This window comes from Meriones unguiculatus, assembly GCF_030254825.1.
Source record: "Meriones unguiculatus strain TT.TT164.6M chromosome X unlocalized genomic scaffold, Bangor_MerUng_6.1 ChrX_unordered_Scaffold_30, whole genome shotgun sequence".
Taxonomy (NCBI): domain Eukaryota; kingdom Metazoa; phylum Chordata; class Mammalia; order Rodentia; family Muridae; genus Meriones; species Meriones unguiculatus.
In genome coordinates this window covers 3,031,743-3,051,473 of record NW_026843706.1, presented here as the reverse complement: position 1 = coordinate 3,051,473, position 19,731 = coordinate 3,031,743, and the positions used below count along the sequence as shown (strand labels likewise).

Here is a 19,731-nt window from a genome sequence, read left to right as displayed (position 1 = left end):
ATTTTCTGATAGAGCCTGCCTGTCACCTGATGTCGAGACTCTAGGAGAAATCAAGAAGGGTGTGGTCTTGTCCCTCATGCAGATCATAGGCAAGAAAAAAAATTGCCAATGGAACGGTTCCACCAAAGACTTTACAATATTTGAGAGAAAAGAGCAGTGGGGCCGGCAAACAGAAGGAGCTGCTTTGGGAATTGAGACTTCATTTTCTTGATACTAAACCTGAAACCCAGCAGGTTGACAGGTGTTAAGCAGAGACTGTGACAGATATAGAGGAGAGCCAATAGTTTTAGGACACTGAAAAAGCCCAGCGTTGCTAGGTACAGACCCAGCTTCACGGACTATAAGCAAGACCTTGTGCAGTATAAGAGCCTTGGCTGAGAGTGAGGAGGAGAGGCTAGGAGGAAGCTCAGGAAGGAGACTGTACAAGCTGTGGCAGAGCCAAGTTCAAGGCTTTGCTCTAAACACAGTGGAAAGTCGATGAAGAGGAATGAGCAGGCACGTGACTCGCATTTGCAAGGATGACTCTGTGGATCTTGCAGTGTATGTTAAAGTGGACAAAATGACTTCACTGGAGCTGGAGCGATGGCTCGATGGTTAAAGAGTACATTCTGTTCTTACAAAGGACCTGGTTGCCGTTCCTATCATCCATCTCAGTCAGCTCATAACTGCTTGTAATTGCAGCTCCAGGATCTGATACCTTCTTTTGGCCTTCCTGGGCACCTACATTCATGGGCATGAAAACACTCACACATGCATGTCCACACGAATGCAAGCACACATGCTATGACATCACTAAGGACTGATTTTTGAGGCTCTGGATGTAACCTTTGAACAAGGTGGTTTAGGTTCAGCTAAAGACAGAGGAAAGTGGTTGAATTAGGGGAGCATTTGAGGAGCAGGTTGGTTATTACAAATTGACTGGATGTGGACAGTGCAAGACAATGTTCATTTCTATTTTTTTAAACAATAAATTTAAAAATATAAAGACCACACAAATAAGTGTCTATTACTGTGCATTGAAGGGAATCAGACATTTGGTTTTATTAACTGAAGATATCTTTATATCCAAAATGCTGTGGGTCCTCTTGTTGACATCAGTAAAGACTTCAAAGAGGTCTTTACCTTGATGATAGACCATTGAGGGTGAGGAAGAACTCTGTGGATGATGGAGGTAGGAAATGGGTACCCATGATAGAAAGGAAGAGTTGAGCATGAGTAAATGTCAGGAGCCAGTAAATGTGAGTAGATGGTGTCTCCTGGGCTGAACCTGGGGTGATGGCTACACAGTGTTATGGTAAAAGAAGTGTATAGTACTGAGGCTGGAAGAGTCAACTGGGGCCAGAAAAGAAAGTCTTCCTAGACTACCCAGAAGCTCCAGTTTTGTCCCACAAAAAAAAAAAGATCATTAAAGGAAAATAGGCCGACTGAGATAATCTCACCTTTATTTTTTTATTCTTACTTGGGCAGGCATGTTTGTTCCGACACAAAGAACAGAAGGCATCTCAACATCAGACATCATTACCAGAATTGTCCGAGACTATGATGTATATGCCCGGCGCAACCTCCAGAGAGGGTACACAGCCAAGGAACTGAATGTCAGTTTTATAAATGTAAGTGTGTCTCCCCATGCACCCTGAGAGCTACCACATTACACCGTCATGACTGTAGTTTACTTTGCACTGTGTTGTGCTCTTAGTGATTTGTAATGATTTTCACCATTGTTTCGTTTAATCCACATTAAAAACCCAGTGGTGTGCTTTAGTTGTCCAGAGGGCTGCCTTGTATTGCCCAGGCTGGCCTCAAAATTGTCACCCTCCCACTATAGTTTCCCAAGTGCTGGGTTTACAGGCCTGCACCACCTCACCTAGGTCGGTAATGATGTATATATTTACAAATGAGGAGACAGTGTCCAAAGTAACGTGAGGCAACCAAGGAGCATAGGCAGCTTCGCATTTTATAATGGTGCTTCCTCGCTTCCCTCCCCTGCCCTCAAACCCCTTTTTTAGTTTTCAGAGGTGGCAAAGGATTTCTGGAACATCTGCTCTTTGGGAAAGGCAAGTGTCATCTTCTCAAAGGAAAGGAAGGTGGGCGGAAGCAATGAGATACTAAACCCAGAGAAAATGCTTTCTTGTTTTAACGTTTTACAATTTTCATTTTATTAAAGCCTTACAGACTCTCATTAGAAACCTTAACAGCCGTTTTTTTATTGTCCAGAGAAATTACAGCTGCTTAAATAAAGCCTGAAGCCTTTGGCTTCCTTTTGTGTTTCTACCTTATTGTTCCCACAGAGCTGCTGTTAGTTTAATAATAGAGCACTGTTAAAACAATCTTTAAAACAAGCAAAACAAGCTGTTACAAGGCAAAGAGAGTAGCCGGATGGTTGGGGGCGATGTTAGTGAGTATGGACAACTGGGGTTACCAGGCTTCCAAGGAGCCCATGATTTTGATCCAAACAAACACTTTGTGTGCATACTATAGAATTCCGGCCCCCCAAATAGATACTGTATTTTCAAAGGCTGATTTGTCTACAAAAGTAGGCATTTATAATTATGTGCAGCTTTAATTATCTAGCATCTTACACAACTGATCATTGGTACCTTCAAAATAGGAGGGGCTCATTAATTTTAAGTCAGTGATTATTCATTGTCCTGATAAAGCAGGAAGTGTTGGGATTCAGGCCTCTCCAGCTTCGTACAAGCCAGGGAACAAAATGGAAAATGCTGGGTTCGAGTGGCACCCGAACACATGGCTGAAAATAATTCAGCCAACATGATGATTTGGTATCTTAGAGAGAATAAAGTCCTGGTTATTTCAATAAATTAAACTGTCTGTTCTTTTAAATTGAATTCAGTCAACCATCCAAGCATAGCAAGCCATTTCCAAAAGTTATTGCTCACTCTCTTTAAATGGTCTTTAGATAAGCCACTTAGCTCAGGGAACCGTGAGGACAGTGGGGGTGTGCTTACTGCCTTTCTCTGACAACAAGCCTGGCTGCAGCCTCGAGAAAAAAAAATTGAATGTGTTGGATGGGCGTGTAAATGAATCACAGAACCTTAGAAGTGGCAGAGACCTGATGAGGACCAGTCATCCAATCCATGTCCCTTGACTTTGAGATAAGGTAAACGGAGCCCAGAGAGTAGACAAGACCAAGGGAGGGTGTGGGAGAGGTGGAGGTAGCGGCAGAGTCAAATCTTTTGACTCCCAACCCAGAACTCACTCTACTGTTATGTGCTGTCACTGAGTACTAAACAAAATAGCCATTTCCAGTGCTGAACCAAATGTGGATGAACAGGATATAAAGACTACAGCTAACACTTATCTGGAGCCAACCAGATACCCATCTAAGTGTTTTGACTGCATTATTGCATTTAATACTTGTGATAAGCCTACTGGGGTGTGTGTGATGACACTATCCAACTTATAGGCGAGAAAACAGAGGCCTAGCACATTAAACAGCTTACCTCAGACCACACTGTAAATGCTAGAAGACAGAGTGACTTCCTGTAGCACACATGTACGATTATAGAGCTCAGCAGTAACACACACAGCTCATATCCAAGCCCACCCTGAGGCTGCACTATGGTTTTGGAATGTCTAAATGAGGGACTCTTGACCTAGTTTTCTAATATTTGAGGCATTTTACAAAATTCTAAAGTACAAAATGAGCTTGATTCCACACAGTCAAGGAAAAGAATATATCCTATGACTCCTTTAGAAAAAATACTAAGATTTCAAAAGAAAAGGCCCTCTGTGTGATATTTTCATTGTTTTGATAACGTGTTTATTAGGTAATGCAGATAAATGTCTGTGGTGCTTTGTAACAACATACCTAACACATGTGGAGCAAATGCCAGGCTTTGAGTCATACATTTGCATACATGACCTTACCTGATTGTCATAACAACCCTGTGAGGTAGGGCATGATTATCACCCCCACCTTATTGATAAGAAAACTTAGGCTTAGTAGTGACTAGTGATTTGCCCATTACAATACCACTTCCTGGAACAAAGATAGACAACATCATCATATAAAGAAATCCAGATAAGCAATCAAAATAAAAGCTTTTTTTAAGTCCAGGGAGACCAATGTAGTTTAATTACCCTCGTGAAAAATTAACAATGACATGAGACATGGGTACCAAGCCCAGTCAGTGGAAAACTTAATATAAACTGTATTGGTTTTAACACTACCTCAGTAAAACAAAATTTTCAGGCAGACTTTGAGCAGCCATTCTGTGGACAATGAATCTTTTGATCTAAGTTCCAGAAAAGTGGGGGTATTTGCTCAATAAAAGGGAGCTTTGTGTGTTTTCCATTTTTTTTTCTCAAATGATTTTGACTCATAGGTGTTGAAAAGGTTGAACATAGCACATTTGTACTTCCCTTTATATATTCAAAGAAATTGATGTGTAAGACACAGCCCCCCCCCATCAGACACATGCCCTTTAAATATATATAACTCTTTACATTAGGAGCAAACCCAAGTTGGTATAAAAAAAACTAACACAGACGAACCTCTCTGATGCCCTCCTGAATCAATCTATTTCTTTTTCTTGTCAATTTTAACCAGGAGAAGAAGTACCGTTTTCAGAACCAGGTGGACAAGATGAAAGAAAAGGTCAAGAATGTGGAGGAAAGATCAAAGGAATTTGTTAACAGAGTAGAAGAAAAGAGTCACGACCTAATTCAAAAGTGGGAAGAAAAATCAAGAGAATTCATTGGCAACTTCCTGGAACTGTTTGGGCCAGATGGCGCATGGGTATGTAGCTATTTCAACTGGCATTGCAATGGCAGGCATTTTCAGCTTAAATTCATTTCGTGGTGTTACTTTTCCAAGATATCCCTTATCTAGTAGCCTTTGTTTGGACATCATCCCAAGTCACTCCAAGTCCACGTCCTTATTCAATTACTGATTCATCCCTCAGAACGGTACCAAATGGCACACAAAGTGGGGATCTTCTCTGTTCCTGTTTCCAGAACTTGGAAAAAAAATTTATTTTTTTTTAAATTTATTCTTTGCTCATATGTTACATCCCAACTGCATTTTCCACTTCATCTTCTCCTCTGCCCTCCCTGCTCCCCTCCTCCTAGCCACTCCTCCTCTATTTCCCTTCATGAAAGGACATGCTTCCCAGGGATATCAATCAGACATGGCATGTCAAGTTGCAATAAGATTGAGCATCTCCCCTCACATTAAATTTGGATGAGATAACCCAGTAGGGGAACAAGGGTTTGGTGAGGTGTTGCACTATTTTGACCTAGAGGGACATGAACAAACATCTATTCGCCCATTATAGAGTACCAGTGACAGAACCAAAGTAATGATTCCACTTCATTCTAGCTTGACTTTATTGTCAAGGATTTTATTGTTAGACTTACACAAGTACGAGTAAGGGGTTACTAATCGTTATGTGAATGACTTCAAAACATGTAGTTCAGCAAAAGTCTCAGCACAGAATGGATGACAACATTCCTATAGCTGAACAGGTAGAGTTCCCTTTCAGTTAGCCTTCCCTACTTTACATATTCTAGCAGCTCTCAAGGCCACAGGCAACGCGGACAGAATTACAGTTGGCAGAGGATGCAAGAGGTAACGGCTGGAAATCCTGGATGAGGGTCTAGCGACTCTCCCCGTGTTCTCATCCTCTATGTTAACAGTCCTGATCTTACAGGTCTCCTTGTGTGTGTGTGGGGGGGGGGGGGGTAATCCCATTGGCTCTAATGGAGTAAGCAGTGGATCCTGTGCATGGGGCCCAGTGCTGCACAAAGGAGAATGCAAAGAAACCTGAGCTGCTCCAGCACCTTGTGTTGTCAAGGAACTCTGTCACTGGTAAAGAGAAAGAGAAGCAGCAGAATTTTGCCTTGTAGCTGTACCAATCAAACCTTGATTTTCCATCCCCTCCCCTTTCACATGTAGTTGTTGGTATAGGTCCCAAACCTCTTAAGGGACTAAAACCATGAGCCAAGAAAGCAAAGGCATATTTTTTTCCTCACCTAAATTTTGTAGACAATTGTTGTTTGATAATGGTAGAAAAGGAAAAGTCTGGAAGCCACAATAGTACATGCCTTCCATGAATTAAATAACCAATACTATTAAAAGAGTTGATAAGGGTTTTGTGAAATAGATATCTTTAAATTGACTTTCCTTTTTTTTTTTTAAGAAATGCTATGCATGTTTTCATATCTGGGTGTACATGTGTGGGACATGGATATCTGTGTGCAGAGAACAGCAGAAGGTGTTACGTGTCCTCCTTTGTCACTCCCCCAACTGCCTATTCCTTTGAGCCAGGCTTTCTCCCTAAACATAGTGCTCCGCTTCCCTTGGTTAAGATGAACTCCAGAAAGCCCACGTAACCCTCGTGTCTTAGCACAGAGGAGTGCTTGCTGCATAAGCATGAGGACCGGAGTTTGGGTTCTGGCACTCGCATAACAAGCCAGCCATCCTGTACACAGCTATAACCGCAGATCTAAGTGTGGAGAGATGAGAAATGTCGCTGGGGCTTTCTAGCCCCAAACTGTCCTTTTGAAATCAGAGAGAAATTATTCCATTTGATCCCCTTAGTCTTAAATAGCCAAGATTGGCTTTTATGATATGAGAAGTCTCTAAGGAAATCCACTTCTACTTAATTATTTTATTGTTGGGTTGTCACTACTGCCACTGCTTATTTGAACTCATTTGTTATAGCATTATCAAAAGTAAAACACTCAATTAGTATAGAAAAAAAAAACCACTTTTTGGAGAGCTGGGAGCGGTGCTTTAAGCCCAGTGGATTCTAATGTGTTATAGACAGTGTTATAAGCCAACCATGTTTTCTAACTGTGGGCTCAGTTTGCAAAGGAAGGGCTAATTGAGCCATGAAAGAACTTCCAGCGAGCACCGGGAAGAGAGCAGAAACAGATTCTGGGCTCCTTTTCACTTTTCTGTTAATTTTCAGTTCACATGATTTAATTCATGGTCCATTTATTAACATTCTTGTCTATACAAAGTGTTATGGAAGAACGCAAAGTGTTCTCTGATCTTCCATATATAAAGTATGGACTTGCCCTTTTCATCCAGTGTATTCCTTAGTACTTTGCATTTTCCCAATTCTCTTGCTCTGAAGAAATAGCAAATGGTTTTTAATGGAGCCATAGAGAAGCTCATTTGGTTACTGCAATTCAGAAATGTGACTCTGCCAGAAGCCCTGAGACTGTAACTCGCTGGGTGGATGTTTTCTTCACCTGGGGTGAGCAAAGGCAGGGAAAGGATATCATGTCATAGAAATTTTATACCCCTAGTCTTTTAAGGCTCCCAGCAAAGGCAAAAGAGTAGCTGGAATTGTTCTTAGGAGTCTGATGACAGCGAGTGGAGGTGATTTTTAAGACATGAAACCCAGCATAGAGACTGGAGGTTTTTCTTTTAAAAACTTGCTATTAGTGTCAAAACTGTTATTAACATTAATTTACTGTATCAGCCAGACTTAGACATTAATTTTTTTTTCTGTTGACATTAAAAGTACAGGAATAGTTACAAGGATGTTAAACGCCAAGATAAGTAATTTGCTTTTCATGAATATGCTATTATTATAATAATTCTTTATTTGTGGATTTGCGACTGGAACTCATTTCTTAAAACAGGGGATCTGTATTACCTGCAAGTAGAGTACTGAGTCAAATAACACAGACTTAGAAAGGCACAAAATAGAAAGACTGAAGGTCCAGAATTGGCTAGGCGGGATTGGAATGCAGCTTCAGATGCAGGTTACAATGGGTACTCCGCACAAATGCTCCCTGGCTGAGTGAGTGTGTGAAGGAACAGATTACAAACAACCCCTGTTTGCAGACCTTCCTCGCGTCTGCAATGGATATGGTGAGGCCTAACTTCTCCACATACACTCTTCCTTTGCCTGTGCTTATGGTTTGGTGGATCAAATGCAATAGACAGAACTTTACAATGAATTCTAAGCCAGCCTGTGCTATGTGAGGTCCAGGGCAGTCTGGGCTGCAAGATGGCTGCAGAGTGAGAACCTGTCTCAAAAGACAGCCACAACAAAAATAGACTGACTTGGTTTTCTTGGTGTTTATATTTCGTTTAGGAAGACTTTGACTTGCTAGCTCCCCATGGCCTTATCATTTTCCCTGCTTCCTCTGCCTTCCCCAACCTGACTCATTTATGCTGCTGAGATGGACCCAAGGGATATTTGAGTTTGCTCCTTATCTACTGTGGGAGGACACTACATAATGCTGTAAAATGGCAGAATGGGGCCCTAGGAGGCTCTCTTAGAGGATGTCTACCGCAATGACTTTCAAGAATTTGAAGCCAGCAACTTATGTATTTCTTAACTGCTATAATAGATTTTCCAGTTCCAGCTTCCGCAGTCTGAGTGGTGGGATATCAGGGCCCAAACCATCATTTTCTTAAAACTCGCATCACTTTATTTAACTACTATTAATTGATTCTTCTAAGTTGTCTTGAGTCAACTCAGAAGGTGGCCCATAACCCAACCCAATGTCAAAGAGAAGCCTTTGGTGTTAATATCTGTTTACATTATTGTGACTACTTAAGAAGACAAGTTTATTTCATGTACTACTGAAGTGAAATTAATTTAATTAACACGAACATCTTAAGATTAATAACAAATTACAAAAAAGTTTTAACCTCAGTTTTAACACATGGTAGTGGTTTAGTTATCTTTAACACGAACAGTATGTATACATTCTTAGGATGTATGTAGTAGATAAAGCTTTCTCTATGGGAGAAAGAACAAGAAAGAGAGAGGAATATGGAGGTTGAAATTCTTTGGGTTCACTGTTTGGGAGGCTTTTAGCTCTGTTGCTTTGGGGCTTGTGATTAGGGTAGTCTATCATGGTAAAAGAACCCGTTCACCTTGTGGGACCTAAGGGGAGAGAAAAGGCGGCAGGGTTTACCCACAATGATGAGGACTCCTTATTTGGCCTCTCTTTTAGAGTTTCTGGCCCATCCTCCCAATAGAGTGGTGCGTAGGAACAACCTTTAATGCCCTGGCTCCTGGGTGGATGGTCCAAACAGTAACACCTTTCAGAAAAAGACTCAGCATTATCTTTCCTTGTGAGCATTATTGCTAAATGACACATTGCTTCCAAACAGGAGCTCTACATGAGCTTAACTTTGAAGCTCTGTTGCTTCTGTTATGGGTGATGCTGTTTGTCTCCAAAATGGCAGTTAGGGAAGGATTTTGGGTAAAGGGAAGTTCAGCCTGTATGCAGGTTTTGCTTTGGGTTTATGGTCTCCTTAAAGCAGCTCCATTACTTTTGTATGAAGCATCTGAAGTCACAGAGCAGAAACAGTCTATTTAAATATTAGCACCTCAAACATAGGCTAGTGTTACGAGCGATATCATTTTAAATGATCTGCCACTACATTCCTTTATTGACTCTGAAAATAAGATTCTCTCCTGCTTAGAATGAAATGAGTCAATTTCCTTTTACCAAACACGAACCCCTTTCTTTAACACCTGATGGCGAGGATCTTAAGTCCAATGCAAATTTTTAGTTCATCTTAGACCATGTTTACCACGCTTAGACCACATTTATCCTCTTGCCTCGGACCAAAGAGGCCAACCAAAAAGACCTGCGCCAGTTATTACATGCAATTACGTTGCTTGTTTGTTTTTTAACAAGATTGTGGAGCTGATTTGGGGGTAGGGAATTTACATAATGCAGGATCCACTACTATTTTAAAACCGTGGCATATGTGCTCATATATATCATGAATTTTGTCATCTTAATGTCTTATTCTCAGGCCTGCATATCAAAACCAAGGCCTCATGCATGCTAAAGTGCTCTACCACTGAGCTACACTGCCAGCCCCATTTTAACCATGTTCAAGCAAACAGTGGCGGTAAGTGCATTCACATCAACATGTAAGCATCACCACCATCCATGTCCAGAATGTTTCCGCATGTCAAATAGATACTGCACCTTTTAAACACAAACTTCCTACGTACAAGATGCTGAAAAACACTCTCCCTTCTCTCTGGATTTGATTGATTACTCCAGGTACCCCATAAAAGTTGAACCACAGAGTATTTGTCCTCATGTCTTTGCTTCTGAGTTATTATACTTCATATATTAAAAGTTCACCCATATTGTAGCATGGATCAATGTTGCAGTAGCTTTTAAAAACTGAGGAATATTCCCATGTAACACTATATTCACCTTTATCCGTTCCTCTGTTGATGAATATTGGGGTTGTTGCCACTATTGGCAGTTGTGAGTAATGCTGTGAATTTTTTTGGTATTGTGTGTATAGCTGTTTGAGTCCCTGCTTCAAGTTTTCCTGGTCATAACATGACCAGGTGACTCCATTGAACATTTCTAGAGACTCTCACACCATTATCCACGGCAGCTGTACTGTTTGACATTCCCGCCAACAGTGCACAAAGGTTGGACTTTCTCCACATCCTTGCCAGAATTTACTCTTTTATTTGTAAAATGGTCATCTTCCCTTTGGGCACACTGCTAATTTTTAGGGTCATTTTGATTTTGATAAAAGAGATACAAAATGAAGTTTGTGTGTCTGAACTAGATTTCACATTGGAAACATTTTCCTTTTTGCAGTGCTGGAGGCTGAGCCCAGAACCTATCGTGTGCTGCGCTGGTGAGCCACATTCCCAGCCTTTTCACTTGAGGCTCTTGGATAGTCAGATATATATATATATATATATATATATATATATACATATATATATATATATATATACATATATACACATATATGTATGTAATGTATGTATGTGTGTATATATGTATATATGTATGTATATATGTATGTGTGTATATATATATATATATACACACATATATATGTATGTATCTTTAAGCAAATGTTCAAGTAAATTTTGAGTAAACCTGAAAAGCCTTTAACCCTGAAAGTGCCTAATTGTAGGAGAGTTGCACGGGAGCTTGAACTCATTTCTTAGTTGTGTGGCCTTGGGCAAGTTCTTTTGTTGTAATTGTTGTTTCATGAGGGCTTCCTTTTATGAGCTTCTTCTCTAAAGGTATACTCAGTGCCTTACAGGAGCTAGTCGAGTGCTCCATGACTCTCATTAGCCCCAGCTGCCGCCCATTCCAGTCCCAGCCTACCTTGGCAAATTCTGCATCTCTACACCTCAGATGTAAAGGGAAAAGTTTAGCTGCCTCCCAGGATTGTCAGAAGGATTAAATAGGTTTGTAACAATGTCCTTAGACCTGGCCAAGACCATGTCAGCCACAGCGGAGGGTTAGTCGATGTTAATGATAATGATGGTTATTGATCTGATCAGGCTGGAAACACCAGCTCTTCTGTCTTCTTGGGTTTCATCTTCCTTATCAGACATCCAAAACAGATCATACCAGATTTTTTTTTTCTACTTCATTTTAGCTCACGTACCAGGATGTATAGGAAACATGAAAGCCTTTAAAGGCATTTGTCAAGATTTTCACTGCCTCACTAGATGTTAAATACTTCTTAAAAGGGAAAACTTTGTAGGAGGGAAACAGAAAATTACTTTCACGTGGACAGGACTATAAACGGGATTATTTTCTTTGGGGGAAAACTTTCTAAATGGAAACCTCTTAATACAATAAAAGATTGAATTAAATACCTTTTCTCTTTGAAAATGTCATGCCATGGTCTTCATTATTTGTTATATTTCTAAAGTGCTTTTCTTCCCAGGAAGCTCATTACGAACTGTCTCCTGACTGGATTCAATTCAGCCCCTTTGTAGTGGAACCACCCTGGAAAGACCAGCAGAAACAGATCAGGGAACCTGCAAGTGCAGGCCTGCCTGCCTTTGCATGGGTAGCACATGTTGTCAAGTGTGACACCATTGTTTATCATTAAAGATTCAAATTCTTTCATCCCTTTACACAGAATATTCTCAAGTTATGAGCTTGATTCAAACTAGAGTAGACAAAATGTAGATTTCTTAGAAAGTGGGCTTCTAATGGAAATGCTGACAATCCATTAACAGCAGGAGGGCTAATGGCTGCCACTAAAAATATGCTGAAAGATTATAGTAATAAAAACACATATTTTAAAGTGCCTGCTAGAAGTTCAGGATTTTTTTTAATGTTACTGTTAATAATAGGCTACCCAATCCTTTTGGCATTTGATTTTGTCTCATAAATGGGCTTAATCTCAGGTAATGCTGTTGTACTGCACTATTTTTTTTTTCTGTTTGATTTCACGGGGGTTGGCTGTCTTTTGTCAGAATTATCAGTGCTCTTAATGGAAGGTAAATAATTGCTATATTTGTAGACAGGTGGAATTTTCAATCTGGAAAGAATCTCAGTGATCAGCAAGGTTTCTCTATTATATTTTCCAGAGGAAACTTTAGGCTCTAAAAAGTGATAGACTACAGCTTAGGAAGGGAGATGAGTGCATGGAAGAGTTAATGATGTGCTTCAGGTCTTAATGTTTTCCTTGCTATGTCACTATTAAAAAGCCTACACCAGCTCCCTATCTAGACTTATTTGAGTTTTTTCTTCCTATCATAATATGTTTTATGAAGGCAAAAGGAACATGCAGCAGCTATCCCTTTGTATTTGTTGGGAATTGGTCCAGTGCTTCCTTCAGATACCAAAACCTGTGGAAGTGCAAGCCCCTTATATAAAAGTGGCATAGTGTTGGCAGAAAAATTACACACATCCCCTTGTATATTTTAAATGATCTTGATGACCTGTAATAGCTAATATTGTGTATACACTGTGGATTAGGCATTATGTTACATTGTCCAGAAAATAATTGCTAGGAAAAAAATTCTGCGCACGTTCAATGTAAATGCCATTTTTGGTCTCCACACAGTTGAACGCATGTAGAACTAGCACAGATGAGAGGCTGAGTGTATTCATTACAGAACTCCTAGAAGATAATGACTAGGTAGAACTGGGGGCATAGTATTATGATCCCAGCTACCAGACAGAGCAGGACAAGAGGATCACAAATTCAAGGGCAGTGTGGGTAGATTAGAAAGACCTTGTGTCAAAAAAAAAAACAAAACAAAACAAAACAAAAAACAGGTGTATTGGCACGTGCCTTTAATCCCAGCATTTGGGAGGCGGAAGCAGGTGGAGCTCTGAGCTCTGAGCTTGAGGCCAGCCTGATCTACAAAGTGAGGACAGCCAGGGCTACACAGAGAAACCCTGTTTCAAAAAATAAGGGAAGCTGCAGTTATAGGTTAATGGTAGAGTACTTGCCTTACATATGTGAGGCTCTGGGTTTAATTTCCAATAAAATACACACACACACACACAGAGAGAGAGAGAGAGAGAGAGAGAGAGAGAGAGAGAGAGAGAGAGAGGGAGAGGGAGAGAGACACAGAGAGAGACTAAAAGGAGAACTCACTGTAGTTCTGTTACACAGCCACAATATAGACATTTCTTCTCTAACACTGAGATCCTGAAGACCATCCAATCCTAAAACAATTGCAAAAATTCAAACGCATTTTTAATGTTATTAAGTCTTCTGTAAAAAAAACACAACTGATTTTCATGACTGGAGAGGTGTCTCAATTGTTAAGAGCATGTGTCGCTCTTGCGGAGGACCCAGCACCCACATGGTGGCTCACAGCCATCCCTATCTGTAACTCCAGTTCCAGGGGATCCAAAGCCCTCTTCTGACCTCTTCAGGTACCAGGTGGTCATGAAGTACACACACATTATTTAGAAGTTTACAGTTTTATTTGTTATAACGCTAGAATATCTATTCTCATAAATATTTACTTACATTCTGATTCCTCGGGGAGAAAGTTTTTGCTCTTACTGCCAACTTACCTCTAGGAAGGTGCTGTATATTCTCATCCTCCCAGCAGTGGCAGTAGTCTGACCCCTTTCCTGTGCCCTCATCTACACTAGCCATTACAAATTAGGAAATTTTAGCAATCTCATATAGTAAAAAGTGTTTCTTCCCTGGCTGGTTTGCTCAGTTAATTAGAGCACGGTGCTAATAGAGAGTCTCATTCTGATCATTTGATTACTAGTGAGGATGACCATTTTTTTTAGTTCATTTTATAATACCCTAAGCCTTTTTTTCTCTTCTTTTCTCCTACTCTTTCCACACGCTTCCCTCTCTTCCCCTTCTTTATCCCCCTCTCCCTTTCTTTTTGAGACAAGACCTCCCTCTGTATCTCAGAAAAAAAAAAAAAAAAAAGCACCATGATTGAAGTCTCAAAGACTAAAAAAGGCATATACCTGTACATTCAGCACCTGGGAGACAGAGGCTGGAGGATTAGTAGTCCAAGGCCAGCTTCAATTACTTAGTGAGATTGAGGCCAGCCTGGGCCACACAAAACCCTGCCTCAGCAAAACAAAAGACAACCCCCCCCCCAAAAAAAAAAGAAAAGAAAACCGGGAGAATCTGATTTTACTACTAAACCTCCCTTCCCTCCCACCGTCCTCCTCAATGCAGCAAATGGCATCGCCAGCTAGAAACTAGAGTCACTTTGATGCTTTTTTTCCTTCTACGTGCCGCATCCCATCTGCCTGTGAGTCCTGTTGGCTTCACAACCAGCCCATATACTGTAGGGTTCCATTTTAAGGTCATTCTGGTCAACATAAAAACTTAAGGGGCGGAAAACAAATCTGTGGTCTGAGTCTGGGAGAAGAGGGGGAGAAGAGGATACAAAGGGCCATTTGGGAGCTGATGGAGGCTCCTGTGCTTAGAGTGTAGTGGTAGTCCCACAACCGTGTTTGCTTGTCACAGCTCATAGAAGTGCACCCAAAACGGACCTTCATTTAAATGTGGGGAAGAAGTGCTGGACATTTCTTCCTTGTCATCTTTGTAGCCATCACTCTGAGCCAGGTGCCATCATAATCTTAGACTGTCCCCCACACTCTTCATGGCAGTTTCTTCCCAGAACAGTAGCGTAGAGGTCATAGGAAAAGGGAAAAAAAAAGTAAATTGTATTATTCTTTTGATTCTCTCCAGACTCTCCAGAAGTTTCTCTTCCCCTCAGAGAAGGCCCTCTGTGACTCAGTTCCCCACACTATTTCTCTGGCCTGCTCTCGCCCAAGCTACCCACTCTCCTTTCTTTACCAGTTTTCTCGCCTTGCTCATTCCCCTGTCCTTTTAAACATTCCCGAATAGTTCCCCACAGAGGAAAATATGGAGTTCCCACAATGGCTGCCAAGAGCCTCCATGACAGTCACTTGCTAATTTTCCAGTGATCCCCACATAACTCTGCTCTCCTCATGATCTCCAGGCAGCAGACCCCACTCCAGCCCCGTGATCAGCTTGTTCTTCCTAACACATGGCTTGCTGTCTTCTTAGGATTGTCTGTCAGGCATCGGCTTCCCACTGATTTCCACAGGTGGGGTGATTACTCCCTCATCTCCCAGGTCTTTGCCTAGATAGCAATTGCTCAGTGAGGCCTTCCACGGGAAACCCATTAGGAACTGCATCCCAGTGCCCCAGTGTGGTAACATTGTGTTTTGAGATAGTCTCTTGTAGACTGTAGGCTTGTCTCAAACTCCTCCTGCCTCCCAAGTGCTGGCACACAGGTGTAAGCCACCATGCCTGCTTTGGCATCTTCTTCCTTTGCATCTTATTTTTTTTTCATGGATCACATTTGCATTTACTGCACTACATACTTTGCTTATTGTTTGATTTCTCCTCAGATTCACGAGGACAAAAGTTTTCCTTTAGTTTTAAAAGACCCTACCACTGCTGATGACATCGCTACTTTGGCAGTTAAATTGTACAGATGAAGGCTAAGAAAAGTCTCATTCATCAGTAGGGATTAGAACCTTGGGTATAAACTTCTTACTGGTCCCAGGTTTCACTTAATTCCCCCCCACAGCCTTTGACAACACGGAATGTCGTACAAGTCTGTGGGAACAGGTATTCCGGTGAAGCAGCTCCCCATCCTGCTCTCTCCTTCATTAAGCTGCACCCTAAATTGCTGTTAACAGATATCATCTTTCAATCTTCTCTCTAGAAGCAGATGTTCCAAGAGAGGAGTAGCCGGATGCTACAGGCCTTATCTCCGAAGCAGAGTCCCGTGAGCAGCCCGACCCGGAGCCGGTCCCCTTCCCGCTCCCCATCTCCCACCTTCTCATGGCTCCCCAGCAAGACCTCTCCCCCCTCCTCACCCAAAGCAGCCTCAGCCTCCATCAGCAGCATGAGTGAGGGGGATGAGGATGAGAAGTAAAGGTGCCTGGCCAACAAGAGCACACCACACAGGATGGGAAGGGGTCCCGGGATGCCTGGGTGGTGTTGACAGCTGCAGATCCTCAGGGTGATGGGAGTTCTGCCATGGGAAGGTACTAGGACCAGCTCCTTTTTCTTCTCCATACAGCCTGGCCTGGGCTCAGCATGGAGGTGTCCAACCTGAAAACCCACGCAAAGCTTCTTAGTGTCCTAGAATCAACCCACTTTAGCCCTGCTATGGAAAGGTTCAGAGAACTCCATGAAGCGGGGTGATTTCTGCTTTGATCCACATAGCCATCCATATCAAATAAGCCACCTTCAGAAGTGGCTGCTGTCTCACCCTGCTATCTCCAGCCCTGTAAGAACCTTGCACATTGCCTCCTATCATCCAAGCTCTCCCAGAATGAATTCCCTTCCAACTGAGGTGGCTAAGTGCTTCCAAAATGGGCAAGTTAAACACACATTCCAGCTGTCTCCATTCGGCCCCTAAGGCCTGATGATGGAATGAATCAACTGTTTCCTGTTTCCAGGACCCTGACTCAGTCACAGCTTTGCTTTGGCCAGACAGAAAAGTGGGAACCTCTCATTCAAAGGACAGTTATGTCAAGGTGAACTCCACCTCAGGCCTGATCTGCTTCTGGCTGTACTTTTTCTCACGACTGGCATGGTGGCACTGTTTTCCAGAAATTACCTGAGTTGACGGGAAGCGCACGTGGAAACCTGTCTTGTCTAAAAAGAAATAACCAACCCAACGCAACCAGGAGCTGCTTTGCTTTGGCTCCAACGTGTGGACGATGAAAACTATCTCTTGGAGCTTCTTAAAGGAATGGCTCTTTCCATTTCTGACCACATCACAGTCCATAGTCCTCAAGTAACAGTTTGATGTAACAAACACTTAGCATACCGGTAGGGGGTGCTACCTGCACGTATCTATGTATCCTCCAAATATGCCACCCCAGGGTGTATACCATATGCAATATGAATATATGGTGGTGGTGTCTGACTATAGACTCCTCTCCTGCTCTCCCCCCTGATACCCTGCTGAAATGCTTGAGCTCAAGAACCATCTGGTTCTCTCCTGACTCGGGTACTTTGTCAACAGTTCAATCAAATGTTAGATTCCTGTAAAAAAAAAAAAAAATTTTTTTTTTTTTGCCCCAGAATATTAATACTCCTCTTGTTCTTCACCCATGACATTTTTGGGTAAAGGGATGCTCCAAAGTCTTGCAAACAAAGGAAGCCTCAATCCTTTCAACAGTCTAAGAGACATGGAAATGATTTCTGGCCCTAACTGCTCTGAATGTGATGGAGACTCTCAGGTGACTGTAGAACTATTCGGGGTCATTGTCCCCGAATCACATGCAGGGAAGGAGGAGGGCCAGTCAAGGTAGAATTTCCTGATCATCCTGGTAGAGAGAGGCAGCAGTAAGGCTTAACTGAATGAAGGCCCTAACCTGCAACAGATGGGCAAAGCCCAGCACTTGTGGTGACGCAAGCCTCCTTCTTCAAAGGCTTTGGGGTGAAAAAAGGCACCCGTCTTTCCCCTTTGTGTTGGGCTTAGACTACTTTCCTGATCACCTGAAGATCAGTGGTGACTTCTGCCAAACTGTGAGGCAAAGCCAGCTTGGAACTTCCTTGTTCCTAGTACTTCTTCCAGAACTCTGCAAAGTGCTCACGAAAGACCAGGGGACGGGGAGATGGGGGTTGGGAACACAGCCTGTGAGAAAGAAAGTTCTTTTCATAGCCAAGACCCTCTCAGAGCATCGCTCTCCAGAGGCAAGGGCTTCTAAGGTCTGTTTGACCTCAAGCACCTCACCATGCACCCAAGACAAATCATGCATGTATGCCTTCCGTTTCAGCCAAGTGACACTTGTGGCAGTAAAGGGACAAGGAGATCAACTGAGCAAATGGAGAAGAGGAGAAGAGAGGGTCCTAGAGAGAGGAAAGAAAGCTAAAAAGAAAATCTACTGTCACAACACTTCAGGTTGTATGTGTGAAAACTCTTGAGGAAGCATTTTTAAAAAGCTCTGACTCCATGACCTAGGGCAGATAGGTCCACTTTAACCCAAGGCTTGTTCTGAAGCAGATAGTATATAGTATATATGATATAGTATATCATTCCAAGTACGAAAACCCATTAAGTGGGTTTAAATCTCCTCAATTTCCATCAGCACCTCCTCACCTTCCTAAAGCCACAAGTCTTCCACAAAGAAATGGGGGAGGATTCTGCTAACCAACCTTTAGTCCTTTGTGACCATCTATCAGTCTTTTCCGGCCCATACCCAGGAGCTGGGATTGCATCTTGTTTTGGTTGTTCAGTTAATTCTCATGGCTGAGAGTTAAGGAACGAATGAGAGCATAAAGTATGCAGCAAGCTTGGAGAAGTAAAAAGAAATGACAGAGAGCAAGGGAAGATGTTCTTTTTGCTCCAGAAAGGAAAACTTAGGGAGTGGGGTGGGTTCGGAATGGAAGATGGAAGAAAATGAGACTAATTGGTGAGTATGGGAGAATTTGTCTTTTCTACTTTTCTTCCAGGCATCGCTAGGCCCCTACAAGTGAAAGAGGAAAACTTCCTATTGCATACTTCCATGACTAGTGGATCCCCATGCAGCAGGAGGGATCCTGGCCTCTCTGCCTTCTTTGGCATATTAGCAATAGCCATATCCCCCTGAAACCAAGTAAACCACATCAACTACCTTCACATAAACGACAGAGGTGCAGTTGCAATGCGACAGTAACACTGAGTGGCCTATTTCTGTCATGAAATTTCACTGTCGGGATATCCCAGAGGCAAAGGTAAACCACCCTGTGACAGACACAGTGTGGCTTCTGACCTGCTATGGGGGCAGGAGACAGCCACTCTATGACCTAGATGCTGCGGTTACCCTGGTGGGTTGTGGCTACAGAAAGAACATGGCTTATTTTCTCTCCATCTTCAGGGTTTGCTTTAATGCCCAGTCCTACCCCGCAGATGAGCCTGGTTTTTCAGGCATCTGCTTAGCATCAGTCCTGTCCTAACCATCTGATGAGTAAAGAAGGAAGGAAAAAAGGTAGGAAGGAAAGAAGGGAGTGAGTGGTGAATGAGCTCATCAGATAGTTTTGACTTCTCTAGTTGTCTGTTGTGTCACTGCAGTGTGTCTGGGGACAAAGCCATAAGAACAGCATATCTACTTAAAATTCTGCTGTACATATAAGACAATGACTCGTCTGGATTTAAGAATGACCTTATGCCCAAGCATTTGCTCTGGTGCTGAATAGTGCAAAATACTGGAACCACCCCTCCCCCACCCCTGAAACTCCTCCAGCCTTTTCCCCTGCTCCCAAATGGACCACAGTATTCCCAACTTGTTTATAAATAAAGGGACGCAGAGTCACAATTTGGTTGTCCTGTTTATTGTGTGTTGCTGTGTTCCTACCTAGAAGCTCAAGCTGAATGTGCAAAATGGACGCATTGCAGCAGTTGTCCTGGGCCACTCACTGCTTGTTCAGCTGTGGCTTCAGTGCTTGGAAGGCTCTCATCTTGCTTTCTGCTGAATGGAGCCAAGCCTTGGAGTTGTCAAATGGCCCCATCTTTATTTACAGGA

General features: G+C 42.3%; 1 protein-coding gene across 8 annotated transcripts in view; it reads left to right on the top strand.

The window, feature by feature from the left end:
* The window catches only part of Pcyt1b (phosphate cytidylyltransferase 1B, choline), a 94,518-nt gene extending 74,994 nt beyond the window's left edge, over positions 1-19,524 (top strand). For all 8 annotated transcript variants that reach the window (XM_060376741.1, XM_060376739.1, XM_060376742.1 and 5 more), the window contains 3 exons: positions 1,468-1,610; positions 4,571-4,759; positions 15,936-19,524. In XM_060376741.1, coding sequence (XP_060232724.1) covers positions 1,468-1,610; positions 4,571-4,759; positions 15,936-16,148 — 545 coding nt within the window. In that variant the 3' untranslated portion in view covers positions 16,149-19,524. The remainder of the gene's footprint in view (positions 1-1,467; positions 1,611-4,570; positions 4,760-15,935) is intronic.
* Positions 19,525-19,731: the final 207 nt, after the last annotated feature.